Source organism: Trachymyrmex septentrionalis, unplaced genomic scaffold (assembly GCF_001594115.1).
Source record: "Trachymyrmex septentrionalis isolate Tsep2-gDNA-1 unplaced genomic scaffold, Tsep1.0 scaffold69, whole genome shotgun sequence".
NCBI lineage: Eukaryota > Metazoa > Arthropoda > Insecta > Hymenoptera > Formicidae > Trachymyrmex > Trachymyrmex septentrionalis.
The window spans coordinates 1657187-1674836 of NW_017305873.1; the positions used below are offsets into that span (position 1 = coordinate 1657187).

The 17650-nt window shown below is 35.5% G+C and overlaps 1 protein-coding gene across 3 annotated transcripts in view; it reads right to left on the minus strand.

Moving 5' to 3' along the window:
* LOC108753392 (hemicentin-2) overlaps nt 1–16815 on the minus strand; it is a 34328-nt gene extending 17513 nt beyond the window's left edge. Inside the window, exon 1 of one of the 3 annotated variants that reach the window (XM_018494934.1) lies at nt 16758–16815. In XM_018494934.1, the coding sequence (XP_018350436.1) occupies nt 16758–16782 (25 nt within the window). In that variant the 5' untranslated portion in view covers nt 16783–16815. Of the gene's footprint in view, nt 1–1662; nt 2065–16757 lie in introns of those variants that run through there. The other 2 variants (XM_018494932.1, XM_018494933.1) reach the window with 2 other exon arrangements.
* Nucleotides 16816–17650: the final 835 nt, after the last annotated feature.

The following is a 17650-nucleotide window of genomic DNA, read 5'->3' on the forward strand; positions in this document are numbered from 1 at the left end:
TGTGTGTGTGTGTGTGTGTGTGTGTGTGTGTGTGTGTGTGTGTGAAAGTATTATTTTTTATTCCTTTACCATTAAAATTTATCAATTTAATCCAATTTTTACTATTTGTAGATAAAACAAAAGCATAAAAATAAAAAACTCGTAGGATAAATATAATAGTTTCTTACGTAAACGGTTAATTATAGTCTGTTAAATTAAATAATTTAATGTTTAAATTTTTCCCCTGAACCTATAATGCAGGTTCTCTAATTTATAATTAGATTATTCTTGAATACGTGAATCAAATATGAGAAAAAAATATATTATATAATTATTAAACACAACTACAAGAATTACCTAAACCGACGAATGTTATTGATTGCGTCGTAATCACAAAATCCACAAATTTAATCTCACTCACAACACGTTCTACCGAGATGGACTCTTCCGGATTATGCGTAATGTTTTTTTTACGTCGCGATTTTCCGAGAGTATATGCGACTCAGAGACTAATAACGTAATTATTCTGGCATACTAGCGAACGTCGACAGTCTCGCCAAATTAAACTGGCGACGTCTATTTCAGACAGCAGTTCCAATTTTTGTCTACTTATCCGTCGTGTCATAGCTATTACCGCACTCACTAGATTCTTCCTCGCGACAAGATTAATTAAATTATTTATATATGACATTTTTTGCGCGATAGCGAATACAATGTTTTATCTGCTTCCTTCCCAGTGCAAATTGAGATATCGTATCACAATGATATAAACAGGAAACAACGCATCGTGTAAGATTGTTTGTGCTAGTGATTGAACTTAATAATAAATTGAGCCTTGATTGAATTTTACGAACGCTAAAACGTCAGTAGGTCGCATGCGGGTCTGCGGGTTTATTTAAATCCTTCCGGTTGGATTCGATGATGAAAAAGTGCTAAGACACCTCATAAGTTTCGTCAAAATGACCCAGAATCATATCGGTTCTTATTCGATACTCTCTTTTTAATATTTTTTAAATAATAACAGCTATTATTTATTTTGTATTCAATATTTATTTTTTTCTCTTTTTTTATTTTTTAAGTACAAATTATTAATTAGTATAACAAACTAATCGCTATAGGTAGGTATAGAATTATTTTATTAAAATATACAAATTTTTATGTTGATTTATTTACTTTGCTTCTCTCTCTCTCTCTCTCTCTCTCGCTCGCTCGCTCATTCTTTCTCAGCAGATAAAATATAAGAATATCAAAAAGGCATAGTCGGAAATTTTAATATATAAAGGAATTTATCAAAAATCACATTTCACCCCCACATAATGTCAATGCAAAGTTAATTAGTAAATGTGTAAATATAGCTAAATGTAAACTTGGAGGGCGCGTAGAACTTCAAGCGAATACCACGTTAATAGCCTTGCTGACGGATCTGACCTGTTAATTAGATGTCAATCTTCTGACAGTTTCGAGCAACAAGGAGGGCTAAGGCGCTTGCATACCTTCGTCGTGTACCGAAAATGGAGGTTGACGGTTAAAAATAGACACAATTTTGTAGAGTATTTCAAGTACCGATTTTTGGCGCAATCCAGAAACCAATTTATCGTTAAAAGGATGTTTAATGTGTGACGTGTTAAAGAAAACTTTACAGATAACATTTCGAGATAAGGAGACTCGATCCTTGGCACGTACCTTTGTTCTGAAATTCCGACTCCTCCGCAGCCGCGCCCATTCGGCGAGTCCTTAGCACCATCAACAAACTCGTCAGAAATACGTATCCTGACGCACAGCGCATTTCGATATCGTCTTGTATCGAGGCTCAGGTGTCACGATGACTGCACTCAACGCGTCGAATCCGCTCTCCCGTCACGAGGAGCTGCATTCGATCTTGATTGATCGAATTTATTTTTCAAATAAGGGTAAGGTTGATTCAACGACAGTCTTTCTCACGAGATAGTCGTGGATCCGAGAAAAATTTCGATCGCGCCGCTTCCTCGATCGATCGCGACCACTCGAAGGATTCGGAAAATCCAGGCATTCTCGACGTCCTCGCGTTTCGATTGTTTTTAACTAATTTAACGTTGCACTTAAATAGTCTTATATTAGTAACTGGTATTATATATTTAAATATAATAAATAATAATTACTTTTTGTTATTTATAGTCACCACACGGGCTACGGTCTGAATCCTACAACTTTTTTTTATCGCTGTGACCTACTTCAAAGTATGTAATAATTGAAATTATAAAAATTCCCTGTACTTTCTCTGTATCCTTTCGAAGCTGCAAACGTTTAATTTTCGCGCGAAAAAAACTTTTTTAAGTTTCTCTTCCTTAAATCTTCCAATCTCCCGCAAACATATTTACATTCAACGGTAGTTCAATAATACTCATTCATTTATTCAAAGGTGGACCCTTATTCTTTGTCAGCTCTATTCAATCGGGAGTACAAAAAGCACAGGCGCCAGCGACACAATTCACAACCGGAGGTCCTCCGACGAGTCCTTTCACGCCCGCCTTTCCTCCTCCCCTCGCTCGTTATTAGGCTGAACGCGTGTCTCGAAATCTTTTGATTAACAAAACCAGTCGGCGTTTTTCTCGCTTCCTTTGTTTTTTTTTTCTCCCCTTCTTTCCGCACGCTCGTTTCTTCCCGTCGAAACTCTCGCCTCACGGCATTCGACCTGATCGTCGTCCTCTTCGTCCGCTTTGACTTCCTCCGACCATACGGTCTTCCTTCTTCTCCTTCTTCTCTTCCTCCTTCGCCACCCTCTCGAAGAATTTCAACTTTGATCCTGTGTCTCGGGCGCGTGCCTTTCGTGCGCCCTTTTTTTACCACTGGTCCCCCATACTTCTCTCCCGATGTTATTCTTGGTAGGTGGTCCTCCTTTTGCACGCAGCGCGGTTTAATTTAGAGACACGGTCAGGTGGCACTATCGCACGTCACTTTCACGCTTCTTTATTAGCAACGTCAGTAATTCTCGCCTATATCCTGTTTCATTGTCGATGTCTTGAATTTAATGTGAAATTATTTGAAATCGGACACCCTTATCAAATATAAGTATATTGATAGTGATTCTCAATGGAATCTTTTAAACTAATTGAAAATAAATTGAGATTGAGATTAAAAGAGAAATTCTCCAGGTTCTTCAAAGGGAAGCTTTTGATTAATAAAGTCAGTATTTCTTCAAATTCTCCAAGGAGAGGATTGGCCAATAATTAACACTTCAGTCTTTCAAAGAGACAAGATTTGTTTTATCAACTGGAGCTTCACAATAGCACTCGCGAAGAACTGGATACTTATAAAACAGCTTGAGGAGAGAAAAGATACGTACAGTTTATCGGTACCACTCGTGATAGATTGAAGGAGATTTAAATCCCGCGTCACATAGAATCGCGTAAATTCTATTCGAGTGTTTCAGACGAGGGAAAACGGAACATGTGTGGTACTCCGACTCGAATAAATCTTTATCTCTCGGGGGGGGGGAGGGGGGGGGATAATACACAGAGATGTAATCAGCGATATTGGAGACACGTACTTTCGGATTTAGTTTCATCCGCACTTGCAGCTGGTACTCACGAAGATACGGAGGGTGTCACTTGTTCACTTAGGCGCGCGCGCGCGACGTCGATTTAATCGGAGAAATGATACCGGCGTGATAAAAGACGCGTCGTGTTTTCGCGTCGGCGAGATCGGTACCGCTCGGTAGGATCGACGTCGTCGTCGTCGTCGTCGTCGTCGTCGTCGTCGTTATGATCGTGCTATCGTCGTCGTCGTCGGCGTCGTCGTCGGCAACGACTGCCACGAAACTAAAACCAAAACCGAAGACACGCGTTTAGTTTCCCCTACCCGAGACACCCTCGCCCTTCTCGCGCGCGGCACACGCACTAATACTCCACTCTCCACGCACGTCTGAAACGCGGGCACGCACCTACACGCGTAGACCCGCACACGCGCGCCTTCGAGCCCGAGCACGCGGTTGCGAGGCACATACGAGTGAATTGCGCCCTCACACACGCCGGATCCGGTGCATAGGTGCATTTGCGTGGACGTGGGAGTAATGCTAAATAAGAGTCTAAGTAACGCATGCAAATGCCGCAGTGAGTAATACAAGGATGTAAAACGTAGCGCTTTAGCTCTGCTTGTTACACGAAGACTGTAAATTTTGTTGATTTTGGTTAAGTGTACCGAACATTTAATTTAGCTTTACTCTTTAATTCTTTATCATGGTCTATTTATAATTAATAAATCTATTTATAATCAGTAATAAAATCTATAGTATAATTTATAATTTATGTGTCGTATTTTTTTAATGTTTTCAATTTTTCAAATGTTTTCTGTATTACACATCGCAGATAAAATTAGAAACAGAATTCCATTTTCTTCAGTTGCAAGTTATAGATCGTCTAAAGCGAATTCCAGGAGTTTGCTATTACAAATTGTATCTCTATTTTTACGCGCAATATAGGCGTTTTAATAATGTTTATTGGAATTAAAGCCGAGAATTGAAAAGAGAGTACTTAAAGAGTTAAAGAGATTTTACACTTATCTCTGAGAGAGATTTCTTCTCTAAAAATAGTTATAAGATATTTGACCCGATTAATGGAGAAAACAAATTTGAGAACAAAACACAACCCTTGCAGCATTAATTTAATCCTAGTATTTCTGATTTTTTGATAATTTTGTTCGTATTAATTATAACTTATAGTGTAATAGAAAACTAAGAATAACAATTTTAGTTATTCTTAGTTAAAATATCCATTTTCCAGGCGAATAACGGTATATAATTAGATTTTATTTGCAGCATTTATAGCTTTTTGATAATTTTGTTTGTATTATATCGTATAGAGAACTAATGGTAACAACTTCAGTTGAGATATCCATTTTCCAGGTGAATAACATTAGAGAATATAGATTTTATCTGTAACATTTATAATCTTTTGTGATAATTTTATATTTTATTACACGTTTTAATAAAAACGTGTAATAGAAAATTAACAATTTTACTTAACATGTCCATTTTCCAGATAAATGACGGTATATAATAACTTTACGTATTGCATTTATGGTTTTTTTATAATTTTATCTAAATTGGTTACAATGTATAACAGAGAACTATATAAAAATAACAATTTTATTTTAAATGTCCATTTTAAATGTTCAAGAAAATGACAATGCATAATATAAATTTTATCTGTAGCGTTTATGATTTTTGATAATCTTGTTCGTGTTAATTGCAACGTGTAATTGAGAATCAATAACTTTACTTTAAACGTCCATTTTCCAGGTGAATAACGATTTTGATAATGATTTTATCTGTAGCATTTATGGTTTTTTGGTAATTTTGTTTTAATTGGTTACAATCTATATTTTGTTCTAATTGGTTACAATTTATATTGATAAGGATCCGAATTTAAGGGTCGAAACGTTTATTTTATTCGTATTGTTACATTCACACGAAAATAAAGAATTTTCTGTGCATCTGAACAGCTGATGTAGGCTCCGCTTTTTTACATTTCACTGATAGTTTCTTTCGAGCCTCATTTTACATATTTGATTACAATTTATAATAGAGAACTAAGAATATAACAACTTTATTTGGGATATACATTTTCCAGATAAATAGACGGTACATAATACAGATTTTGCCTGGAGCTAGATATATTGAATTCCGAGTTACTCTCAATTCGTGATTCGATTAATTAGTGAATTCTGCCGTAATTCCGCCGGATTCGAATTTCATTGCTTTAGACAATTGAAAACGATCTACGTGTTTGGTCATTTTCAACGACAGCGCTAGACAGTCAGTGCGAAACATTATGTTTACTGTCTCCGTAGGCCATATACATATATCCACAGTATCGTGAATTGAATCACGCCGAAATTCTGCCGGTTACAATCCCCCCCGTTGCAAAAGTACGCTATATCGAATACCTCGTGTGCGTTCACGCGTACACGCACACGCACACGCGTGCGTTCCGCTCCGCCGCGCGTCTCCTTCCCGATCCTTCCGCCACGGAAAAGGCAACCCCGAGTGCCGAGTTTGGTGCGCTGGAATAAATGTACCAGGGGTGGGTTTCTGGCGTGTCATCGTACGGACGATTACGCGATGCTGGCCGAGCCAACCGGCCGGAGGGGTTGGTAACGCAAGCTACAGCAATCTCGAGCTAGCCCAGAGGGTGGAGCAGAGACCATTGAGTTTCGGAGCAAGCGAGGGTCAGGAATGTGTTCTGAAAGAACCGAACATATTTCGAAGCGTCGCGTCGTGTTGTCGGCGCCACGATGCATCGAATTCTGCTTGTTTGCCCAGGGACCCTATTGTTGCACTCGGGGCAACGTTTTCACGCGTGCCATGATTTCCTGCCTGTCACGCGTGTTCAGTGTTCACCCGCCGCGCTCGCGCACTTTCTGTTTTGCTTTTGTAGCGGGGAAAGCATTCTGAGATCCTCCGCCGCAGGATCCAGCCTGGTGTTTGCTCTCCGAGAGAAAAAGCGACTTTCGAAAACAAAATTCTCAAATAAGCGTAGAACTGCGTTGGCCTTTCGATCGACGAGTGTGCATTCCGGAGACGCGGGGTCTTTATAAACACATTTCCAGTTGGTTCAAAGTATTTCACATTTCAAGTTCAGGTCTCTAATGTTAGCTCTCTAAAAATGATTCTTGTAAATAAGATATTCTTGAATAGACGGCAAATTACTTACACTAATTCCTAATGGAATAAATACACGGAAACGATAGTTTTGCGGAAGCATCTAAAAATTTAGTTATACATACACATCTGAAAAAATAATTTTATTGAACCATTAAAATAATTACGTAGGGCACACAAACTGGTTGGTAAAAATATTAAAATTTTTTGCAGCATTGCTCATTATGCTTGAATTTCCTGTGTAATTATTTATTGATGGTTCAACAAAATTATATGTCTGGCTAAAAATTTTTTAACGCAACAAATAGGAAATGAAGACCCTAAACGACCCAGCTGGATCTTTCGTGTTTAAATAATTCGGTGTGAATTTAAAACTACATTTGTAAATGCTTCAGTAAAAAATCGTTTTTTTTTTATCGTGTATTCTCTCTAAAGTAATATTTTTCATAACTATATCTCTTATCTCTTTCTGTAATTTGAAATTATATAGACTGCGTCTTTTATTAGATTGTTTATTAGAAGTATCCTATTTCTTCGAGCGCGTCATATCCTCTACAGTGCCACAAATTCCTGTTTGTCACTGGTATATTTTGTTCCTGCAACTTGAAAATATCTCGCAACTTCTCAGAGTAAATTCGATGTTTACTCCGATTGTGGTTTCTACTAAAATGAGACAAACCCTTAATTTCAATTTAACTACTTTCCAAGTACATATAGTTCACAAATGTGTACCCAAACTTAGCAAACGCATCTCGCGGTGCGGAGTGACTATTATTATTACTGCTAACGCGTTCCCGTCGCTATTATTGCCGCTACCATTACTCACCGCGGCTTAGGCTCATTAGGCGAATTTGCTAGGCGCATTTGCATCGCAAGTTTTGCCAAGCAGAAACGCCCGCGAGAAACGAGAATTTTCGCGTTGTCCCTAGCGCCTCGCAACCGCTCTCGCGAACATTCGCGCGTTCGTTTCCGCCAGCGTAAACTTCCTATAAATAAAATCCACGCTTCTCTCCAACGCACTCTCTCGCTTCCGTTCAAATTTCGTCGTTGCGAAACAAGTAGTAACGGCATGGCGACCGCGTTCACGCGCGGCACGCAGGGCCGCACGGTTTTACGGCGCCTGTAAAATTTTCTACCCTTGGCGCTTCGGTTCGCAGCCTCTCTATTTCTGGATTCCCATCAGCGTCGTTCCTTTCGAGTTCTCTCCCTCGCTGGATGCCACGCAACTTCAACCCTCCTCTCTCTGTCTCTCTCTATCTTCTTTCATCTAATCGACGTACACACCCGCGTAAATACGCGCGACATAGCACGTGAGGAGCACTTTTCGCCGGCTGGCCTGCCAGGCCTGCCTCTGCCTTGGGCTCAATGCCCTGTAAGTGATTACCCGGAAAACTGCTGCAAATTGCGTAATCGCCAACGCATAATATGTCGTTAATGAAAAGGTAGCTATGTTAATATATCGGAAATAACAAGCTGCTACACGGAAAGAACAGTTTTGCTGAAGTATCGAAAAATTGAATTAGATATAAATTTGAAAATATCTTTGTGTTGACCTATTAAAATAATTATATAAAATGTTTCAGCTGATTGCTAGGATATTAAAAATTTTTGCAGCACTACTCATGCTTGAATTTTTCACATATTTATTTTTATGTCCAACAAAATTAATTTTAGGTCTATATATTTAACTAGATTCTTATTCTAGGAAAATCTTTTTTTTTTTTTTCAAATACGTTCTATTTCATTCGGAAAAATTGAAGATTACATACATATATAAACCAATTTAAATGCGTTCTTGGAATTAACATTTTGAAACTTTTTCTATAATTCAGATTTTTCTAATATTATTATTATAATATAGTTATTATAATTTTAAAATATTTTCTATAATTATTCTAATATAATTATTAATATATAATATTTTAATACTAATATATAACATTTTCTATAATTATTCTGATATAGTTATATCATAATGATTAAGATATTATTGGCACTGATAACACAAATTCTCATATATTTTCGTATTTCCCACTGCAAGTTTCGTGGAAATAGATTAAATAAATTCCCAAAATAACAGTGGTAATTGTTGCAGAATAAATATTTATACTATTAATTCAATAAACGAAAAGATTGTTTCGTTGCCGCGGCGGAAATGGCGGTTTTCACTTTGACGGTGATTTTAACATTATTTTTTGTCGGACCGCAGTTTATTTAACCGAACAAATCTCTCTTCTCACTCCATCATAGATTTGTTTATACGCAGATGCGAACGCGAGTGCGGCGCAATGGATGCACGCTTTGAAAGGCTCTCGAGAATTTCATCTATATCTCCCATCCACTTATATGCTTTTATAAAAAAAATGATTATTTTTTTATTTGTAAAAATTTCTTATTTGAGAAAGAGCAAAAATATCACTTGTTATTAGAAAAATGACAAGAATTAAATAATAAAACCAAATAACAATACGATAGTCAATTAATGACGTATGATTTAATTTAGTTTATCTCTATTGAAAAATTTGTACAAGACACATAAATATCGCAATTGATAATATTTAATGATATATATCGGGTGATTTATTTTAATCTTTTAACAAACAAATATCTCGATGATATGTAATTTTATCAAAAAATATTCTAAGTAAAAAATTGTATGATAGGAGACATAAAATGATGACGTCCCTCTCTTATTATATTATACTAAACAACTTTTATTTGGAATATTTATTGATAAAATAAATTGCCTATTTTCGAAATATTAGCCTGTTAAGATTAAAATGAATCATTCTCTGTATAATATAGTCATAATTTGATATATATATATATATATTACAATACTTTATTAGTTCTTTATCAATGTTACGCACCGATATTCGTTTAACAGCGTTTCAATTAATGGTTCACGCCGCCTGCTATCACGAATATCCGCCACGTGACGTTTATCTCACGATTCATTGACGGGATTCGAACATCATTCGTCTCGATGATGTCTATCGCTGCATCGAGCAGTGCATCTATTTGTCCATGATGTTAGCCAGGCAGTGTCGCGCGTCCCTTCATTCGACTCTGCACCAGCTGCCCCTAAAGCCCCAAATGATCCCTTTCGCCGCCCGATAAACGTTGAATGCGGTTATACGCACGTGCGTTTCGCAATGAACGATAAGCGGCCGAGAAAAGGCAGATCGATATCCAGCATCCCTACGACGACGGATGAGGCTCACGGTAGCCCTTCCTGGGCATAAATAATAGAATTACGAGAGAGAGAGACGTAATTGTTACGAATTGCCGACGTAATTTATGGGTGCCCTCGGGGTGGGTGGCCCAGGGGCGCGCGCGTTTTATCTCGTTGTGCTACGTGTACGTTTGTCAAATGAAATAAAGCCATTATTAAGCCGATATGAAATGTCATTACTACGTCGGCGAACGTCAAATAATCCCGCAGAAATTGAATACGTCTCGTTGAAATAACTCCGATTGCACTTTTTAATCGGGTTACTATCATGATCTCGGCGAATCCATTTGAGAAGTGTTTTCCCGTTTCTTATATATCCGTTTGAGAATTTTTCTGCTTTCGACGAATGGTCCCCGGAGAAGAGTTCACGATCGTCCGGGAGATTCGACGGATTCAACTCGCCTCGTAAAGCAGCGGAGATCCAAGGAGAGCCACTCGAGACTCTCGGAGCGTACTAAAATGTGGTTTTTGTCTCTTGTTTTTTTTTCATCACGATGGAAACGCACACACTATCAAAGTGCTGCTACGAGTATAAAAACGCTAATGCTCTTTCTTCTCGGCACTTTTGAACACAAGATAGACGTAGAAATGGATTTTTGATGGTATTTAGAAACGCATCCTTTATGCCTTATTTTCGCTCGAGAGACGTACAACAAAGCGTTAACAAATAAATTTAACGAATTACCCGTGACGAAAACTCATGCTACTTAGCGTCCGTAGCTTACTTATGTAGATTCACGCACCGGTTACGCCTTCTCGATTTCCTAGAAGATTAATCGTCCTTATGCGGGCTACGAAAATTACTCTTCCGGTTCAAAGCGTGTGCGCGTAAGATCGTAAATTACTACTTCCAATTTATCCCCTCGGACAGACGATGATGCTAAAGCTTGGTTATTACCATCCAACTCATTTTACGACATAACATACGTTACGTTTACATGTATCTTTTATGCACGGAAATAGATGTTAATTGATAAAAGCGTTTCAGAAAATTTAAAATCAAGATGGCATAAAATTCATAATATTTTTCTTTTAAATGAATAAATTTAAATTTAATCATTGGAGATTTTATACAATTTTTATCTTTTTTATTAATTTAATTATAATTTTATTATTATTTTTTTTTATTTAAATATCTGTTATTCATATATATTTATTGTACATTTTTTGTTTATTCGGAGTTAGAGAAAAATTCATTTGACTATAATATCGAGTTATGACGTAGTAATGCATGCTTTCACGGAAACGATTACACGGAAGATTTGGAATAAACGTACACGATTTTGCCGAAATAATCAACCTTCGTTCTATGAGAATCGGCGAAACGCCTCGATGTTTATTACATCTGGCACTTACGTTGCATACTGACAAAGCACTTCTATTTTCTAACTGGAAATGGACTTTCTTATTAATGAGTCACAAGAAACGTTTTATGCTCTCTCAGATCAGCATGAAACGTCAGTGACTAAGAAATATTGGATCTTAATGCTACAATGCTATAATCTTATTTCCATTGAACGTTGAGCGAGTATGTACGTAAATATTGTATGTATCTACAAATAAGTATACATTACCAATGGAAATTAGAACATTTATGCGCCTTGGAAAAATAGTCAAATTTAAAGTGAGTTTACTTTGGCAAAATTGATCAGAAAGAGTTATTTGCTAAAACATTTTACAGTTTGAAAACTCTCTCTCTCTCTTTCTCTCTCTCCCTCTTTCCCTTCTCCTCTTTTTTTCTCTCTCTTTTCCTAAAATTTTTTTACAGTACAAATAAATATGATAATTGAAAAACTTTGAAATTTTAGACACACGCACGCACGCACATATTATTAGTGATTTTTAGTTCATAATAGATATTTGGAATTTTACCTGTAAAGTGATTTGCTTTCCTTGTCACAATATCAGGCTATAATTTCATCATTCGATAGAACTGATTACAAGCAAACTGCATATTATTTCCAGGCTGCGTTTCGATGTTCACTGCTGAAAATCTATAGTGCACGTAACGTGCATGTAACTATAGATTTTCATTACTGGCAGTAAATATCGGCGTAGCCTCAATTATATCGTCAATGACGATAATTAGTACTGCAACAAACAAAACGATCAATGTGAAATAAATTCTTTTTTCTTTAAATATAAATATAATCTTTTTAAGTAACTTTGAATTCGTCATTCTAATTTGATTGATATGTATTTTTTATTATCATAAATTAAAAGTACAAATGCAAGAATTAAACCTACGTAACTTTAGCCAAAAATGGCATCGATGTATCGGCAAGAATGTTACATATTTCTTTTTCCTTAACAATAGGGAAAAATGAGCTGCTCAATACGCGGGAAGCTAACTATAACCAATCTTCAAGATATCTATAACAAAATATCTATAACATAAAATATTACTTAAGGAAAGTATAATACGCTGGTTTAATGCGGTTTTTATAGATAAGAAAACACGATATTAATATCTTAAAATTCAGATATTAGAGATAAATTTTTTTTAATAAATTTATATATGCAATTGATCATATTACAGTTTATGTGTATGTTAAAAATTTTAGTTCAATTTCATAATTTTTATTTAAAACGGTACAGTAAATAATTGTAAATTTTACACATAGAAATGAAATACATTAATGAATATCTTAACAAAATATTATATGACAATGGTATTACCTTTGAACGTGAAATAATCAACCTTACGTTCTACGAGAGTCAGCGAAACGTCTGGATGTTTATTGCATCTGACGTTTAGTTGACGTTGCGTACTGGCAAAGCATTTAACTCTGAAAATGAGCTCTCTTATTAGTGACTCACGAAAAACATTTCATGCTCCTCTAAGCCAGCACGAAATGTCGGCGATGACTAAGAAATATCAGAACTGGTCGATATCACAACTGCGTACGATTCGGGGATGACGGACTTATCGCGCTATCGTTAAAACTCGAGGTGCACTTCACCATTTTCTCTTTGTCACGAGCGATCAATTAATCATTCGTGAAATGTCATTTTTCCTCAGCTCGCGTCCAATTCGGGGACAGCCTCTGAATAAACTCTATACCTGCGACTTGTTGACGCAGACGTTAAATTTTAATTCTCGATGTTTACCGCTCGCGTTTACCAGGCGCTTGTCTGGCGCGGTAAATTTCGGCTAACTTTCTTAATTCTTTCGTGGAAGTTGTGACTCGTCTTCCTACTTTCTCACGCCTTTCTCAATTAATTAATCATTTCTCAAGCTATGTGCGTCGCAGCTAAAATTACATCGCAATTTGTTAATTTAATTGTCAGTAGTCTCCGCAATAATGCGAGACTGCCACTTGGTCGATTGTTATTGTCACGTTATGCTTGCTTTTACCAATTTTCGGTCATGATGTGTTTACCCCCGCGCGTACCTTGAAATGCATCCCCCGTATCGCATTCGCGTTCACAGCTGTGCTTTCATCCGCGAGATACGTAACTTCTCGCGTTGTTGGAAATGGGGATCTCGCGTCCTGCGACTTGTCGATGCAATCTTGCGACACGAGTGCGATACATATGCGCCCATAGGGTGATGAGTCACGTTTGCTATATCATGACGCATGCTGCATTATTTTTATGGTGTTCTCGCGTGGGTGCTATGATTCACGAACCTACAGGCTTTTCCTGCCACCCCCATTCGATACTGTAAAGCATCCCTCCCCTTCCTTCCCGGTACCACCAGTGTTTCCAACGTCCAGCTCGCATGAATGAATCGTCAGAAATCCCACGCGGACCATCGCGCACCATCGCCCCGTTAATTATTCCAGGTGGTCCGCGCGATTTTGATTAGTCGTAAACGCATTCGGCGATCCTCGTGGGACATATCGAGATTGGTGCCGTGTGTTGCTCTCGCTCGGGAAAATACGTTTATTAGCAGCTTGCGCGTTGAAGGCGATTTATTCCGCTATCCTCGCAGATTTATCGATTTCGCGAAAGGGATTATCGCATTGGTTCATGATCGCATTATATATTGTTAATGTATGATCTAACAGCAACATTCAAGTTTTTCTGATTGGCAGAATCTTTAAGTCAATGGTAGTACTTACGATTATCTTTTGTATTCTTAAAGAGTTTCAGAGTAAGGCGTTTCTATATGTTTGAATTTGATGATTATAGAACATTCATAAACTTCCTTAAAAAACTGTATCGTTCATCATTGTTTTAGTTATTTCCTCTAGTATTAGTTTAGTTACTTCTTTTTCTTTGGTATGCTACTCTGAATAATGACACTTACAATACTGTATATCGCCCAATCAACGTCTCTTTTTTCTCTATTTTAAATTATTCACTGAATATTTCGTAAAATATTCATAACATATGCTACTGAAACATGGTGCTCTTATCAGTCGAAATATGGAAGGCAGAGACTAAAGAAAAACTGTCCGTATTTTTCAAGAAAATAACGACATGCATACTCGTTATATAAATGTAACAGTTATTTCGAAAACCTTTATGTTACCATTAATAGCGCAAGCAGCTTATACTTTTTATAATTACCTCTAATATTTGCGTTATTAGTGCAAACAACTTTTAATAGTCTCTTGTAGTGCTTGCATAACACACTCGACAAAAACTACAGTTATTTCAAAGGAAACAATAACGTATACTCGTTGTATAGGATGGTCCATAAATTGAAAATATTTATTTATTTTTGATGAAAGAAATGTTTTAGATGAAAAGGGGAACTATTTTGAGAGGAAAGTATTTTGATTACATTGTTTTTTTCTAGGTATAAAAACGCCTGAAAGATATAAAGCTCATCTTTACTTTTTTAAATGAAATTATATGATTTTTTAAATAATATGATTCCTTTAATTATTCACGTATGTAGTTACTTATTTAAAAAATTATCCCTTTTGCCGACATATTTTTTTTTGAACAACTATGTGCTTTATGTCAGTTGATTCATCTCATTATTCTGTTCATAAAAGTATTAAAGTATGATTATCAAAAAATTAATAAATTTATGAGATATTCAATATTTTATGTTAATATGTGTCAGAATAAAGTATAAAATATCTAAAAAAACTATTAGTTTTTATACTACTTTAATACTTTTATATGTAGAATAAAATTATTAATTAAAGGAATTATATTAAAAAATCATATAATTCTATTTTAAAAAGGAAATATCTCTATATCTTTTTGGCATCTCTATCTAGAAAAAAGTATATACATAATCAAAATACATTTCCTTCGAGATCGTTTTTATTCACTTTGAACTTATGACAGAAAAAACGATTATAAAATTAATTCTATATTATTCTATACTAAATTTTCGTTAGCTTTCATGAAATGGGCATTTACTATCTATATTACCGCTATATTCGAATACATTATGAAAATAACATCGCAACAATTGTACACGTATATTGGTTATTTATTGGGCACAATCATGTTTAACGTAATGACAACGGAATGTTCAAAAATCGCTTTATCAGTAGAAATAACAATCTTGTTCTCGTAATCTATGTAGAACATATGAAAAGTTTGATATTTAAAATTCTCGCCGATTCTGCGGAAATTATTCAGGTAAAGTCATTTGGAAATACGCTAATCTAATTGCATTTCTTATCAAATGCTGAATGTTGTTGAATTCCGTTTCGTTTTTTCTTTTCCTACATATGTTAGCTTTGTTTCACATTAATTCTTGATATTATAGTCAGCTTTTATGTTTAGTACAATATTTTTTCTAACGTTAGAAATAAATCTGTTGATCCTGTTTAGAAAGCTTTTCGCTTTATTTGAATTGCTGAGTGGAGCTATAAGTTTGTTATTGTCTCGATCTTCTCAAGACATGACGTTACATTACTCTTAGAAAAGTGTACTCTAAAAATAATAACACTTTTTGTTTATACATATATCGATTCGTAAACTTTATTTCAAGAGATCGATATATACTTTCCTAAGTTGCTATTGCTTTCTTATCCGTCTGTCCGTCTGTATATCTGTTTTTGTTAGCACAAGAGATTTAAGAGACAAAAAGTGAATCTAAATACTATACTTATAATATTGTTTCTACTAACAATTCTGTCTTTATTTATTATTAGATAATATTTTTATATTATATTAATATTAATATTAATATTATTATTACATTTATCCTTAAATCATTTTTAACGTTGCGGGAGAAAAAGAGAAAGATTGTCATCTAATTAAGCATAACGTAAAATCTTTTTTTTTTTTATTATATTCTCTTTTCTTAAGCATTTGAAAATTTTTAACAAGAATTTTTATTAGAATATTATTTTAATGTATTATACTTTACATAATGGACATAAAAAGAAACATCTAACTGAGAGAAAAATGTAGTTAATAAATATTTGTCTAAGTAGTACTTACTGAATATTTACTCAATAGAAATATATATTTATTTGGTATGAAAACAATTAATTTTATTTAATGGTTATCTTTTTATTTAGTAAATATTAAGTCAGTATTTAAACAAAAATTTATTAATTTTGTTTATTATATGTAACTCATGTACATACTTTAAATCTGTGGTTTCATATTGAGTTTATAATCTACTTGATATAATAAAAGGACGAAGAAGTATGAACATATATATATATATACACTCATCTTTCTAGAGTAGGAACTCTTATGAATATGAATCTCATAACTTGGATCGTATAAGTAAAGAAAGTTAATAACTTTTTAGCCATCTCGAGGTGGTCTCTTATCCCTTAATACAAACTGTTACGACGAGAGAGATCAGAGACTTAAGTCCTGATCATAAACTTGCTATTTTTACGCATATACGAGCGATGTTCTTACTCTTCTAATTTCTCGAGCGTAAATTTACACTTTTAATTTATTTTTACAGTCCGATATTTCTCCGCGTACTTCTACCTGTATTATTTTCACTCTTTTCACAATACTTACCTCCGATCGCTCGGGTCGAGCTCATTCGAGCTGGAGTCAATGCGCTTCTTGGACAAGGCGGATGATTGACCTTGAGGATCTCTACCTCCGAATTCTCCGATAAATCTGGAAATTGTCGGACGAGAGGCGTCAGCCACGCGACTCGCCCGGCTGACTTCGGGAGCACTAATGCATCGATAAATCTCATGGCGTTTCAAGGCGTCCATTCAGTCCAACTGACACATGCTGCGGCTTCAATGCTATGTGTATATATCCGTGTGTATGTATGTAGCTACACGCACGTGTCCTGATTCCGTCACATTTCCCGTTGGCGTCTAACATTTTTCGTTCGCACTTAGCGGCGTGGGGTCTTCTTCCCTCGGACCGGTCAACCGTGGCATGAAATTAATGAGGACGAGAAAGCGGCTAGATCAAGGCAAGCAGTAAAAGAAAATGATTAATACATAGTCAAAGACTCTATTAAAAAAGTATCATTAAAAGAATAATTGATCTTTTTATATACAGAGAAAAATGTAGAATAGTATGCGCTAGGATTCTAAAGTTGACGAAGATTCTGGAGTTGACAAGTCCATAAAATTTATATATAGGGACAGGGCTTCACTTGTGTAAGATTTATTTTATTTTTCTGGTAAATGAGCGAACATTGAGCTATGTTGTAAGATACTTTTTACATTTCGTAAAACAAATGTTTAAATTACCATATATCTCAATAGAATTTACTTTATCGGGAAGTATTATACTTTATCAACGGTGACAAAATTTACTTTACTGCGCGGTAAAAAGTACAAGTGTATAAAGTTGTTCATGCTCACAATTTTGAGAATAGTATGATGTACATTATCATAAAATAATTTGAATGAATTTATTATAATTGTAATGTACTTTATTTTATC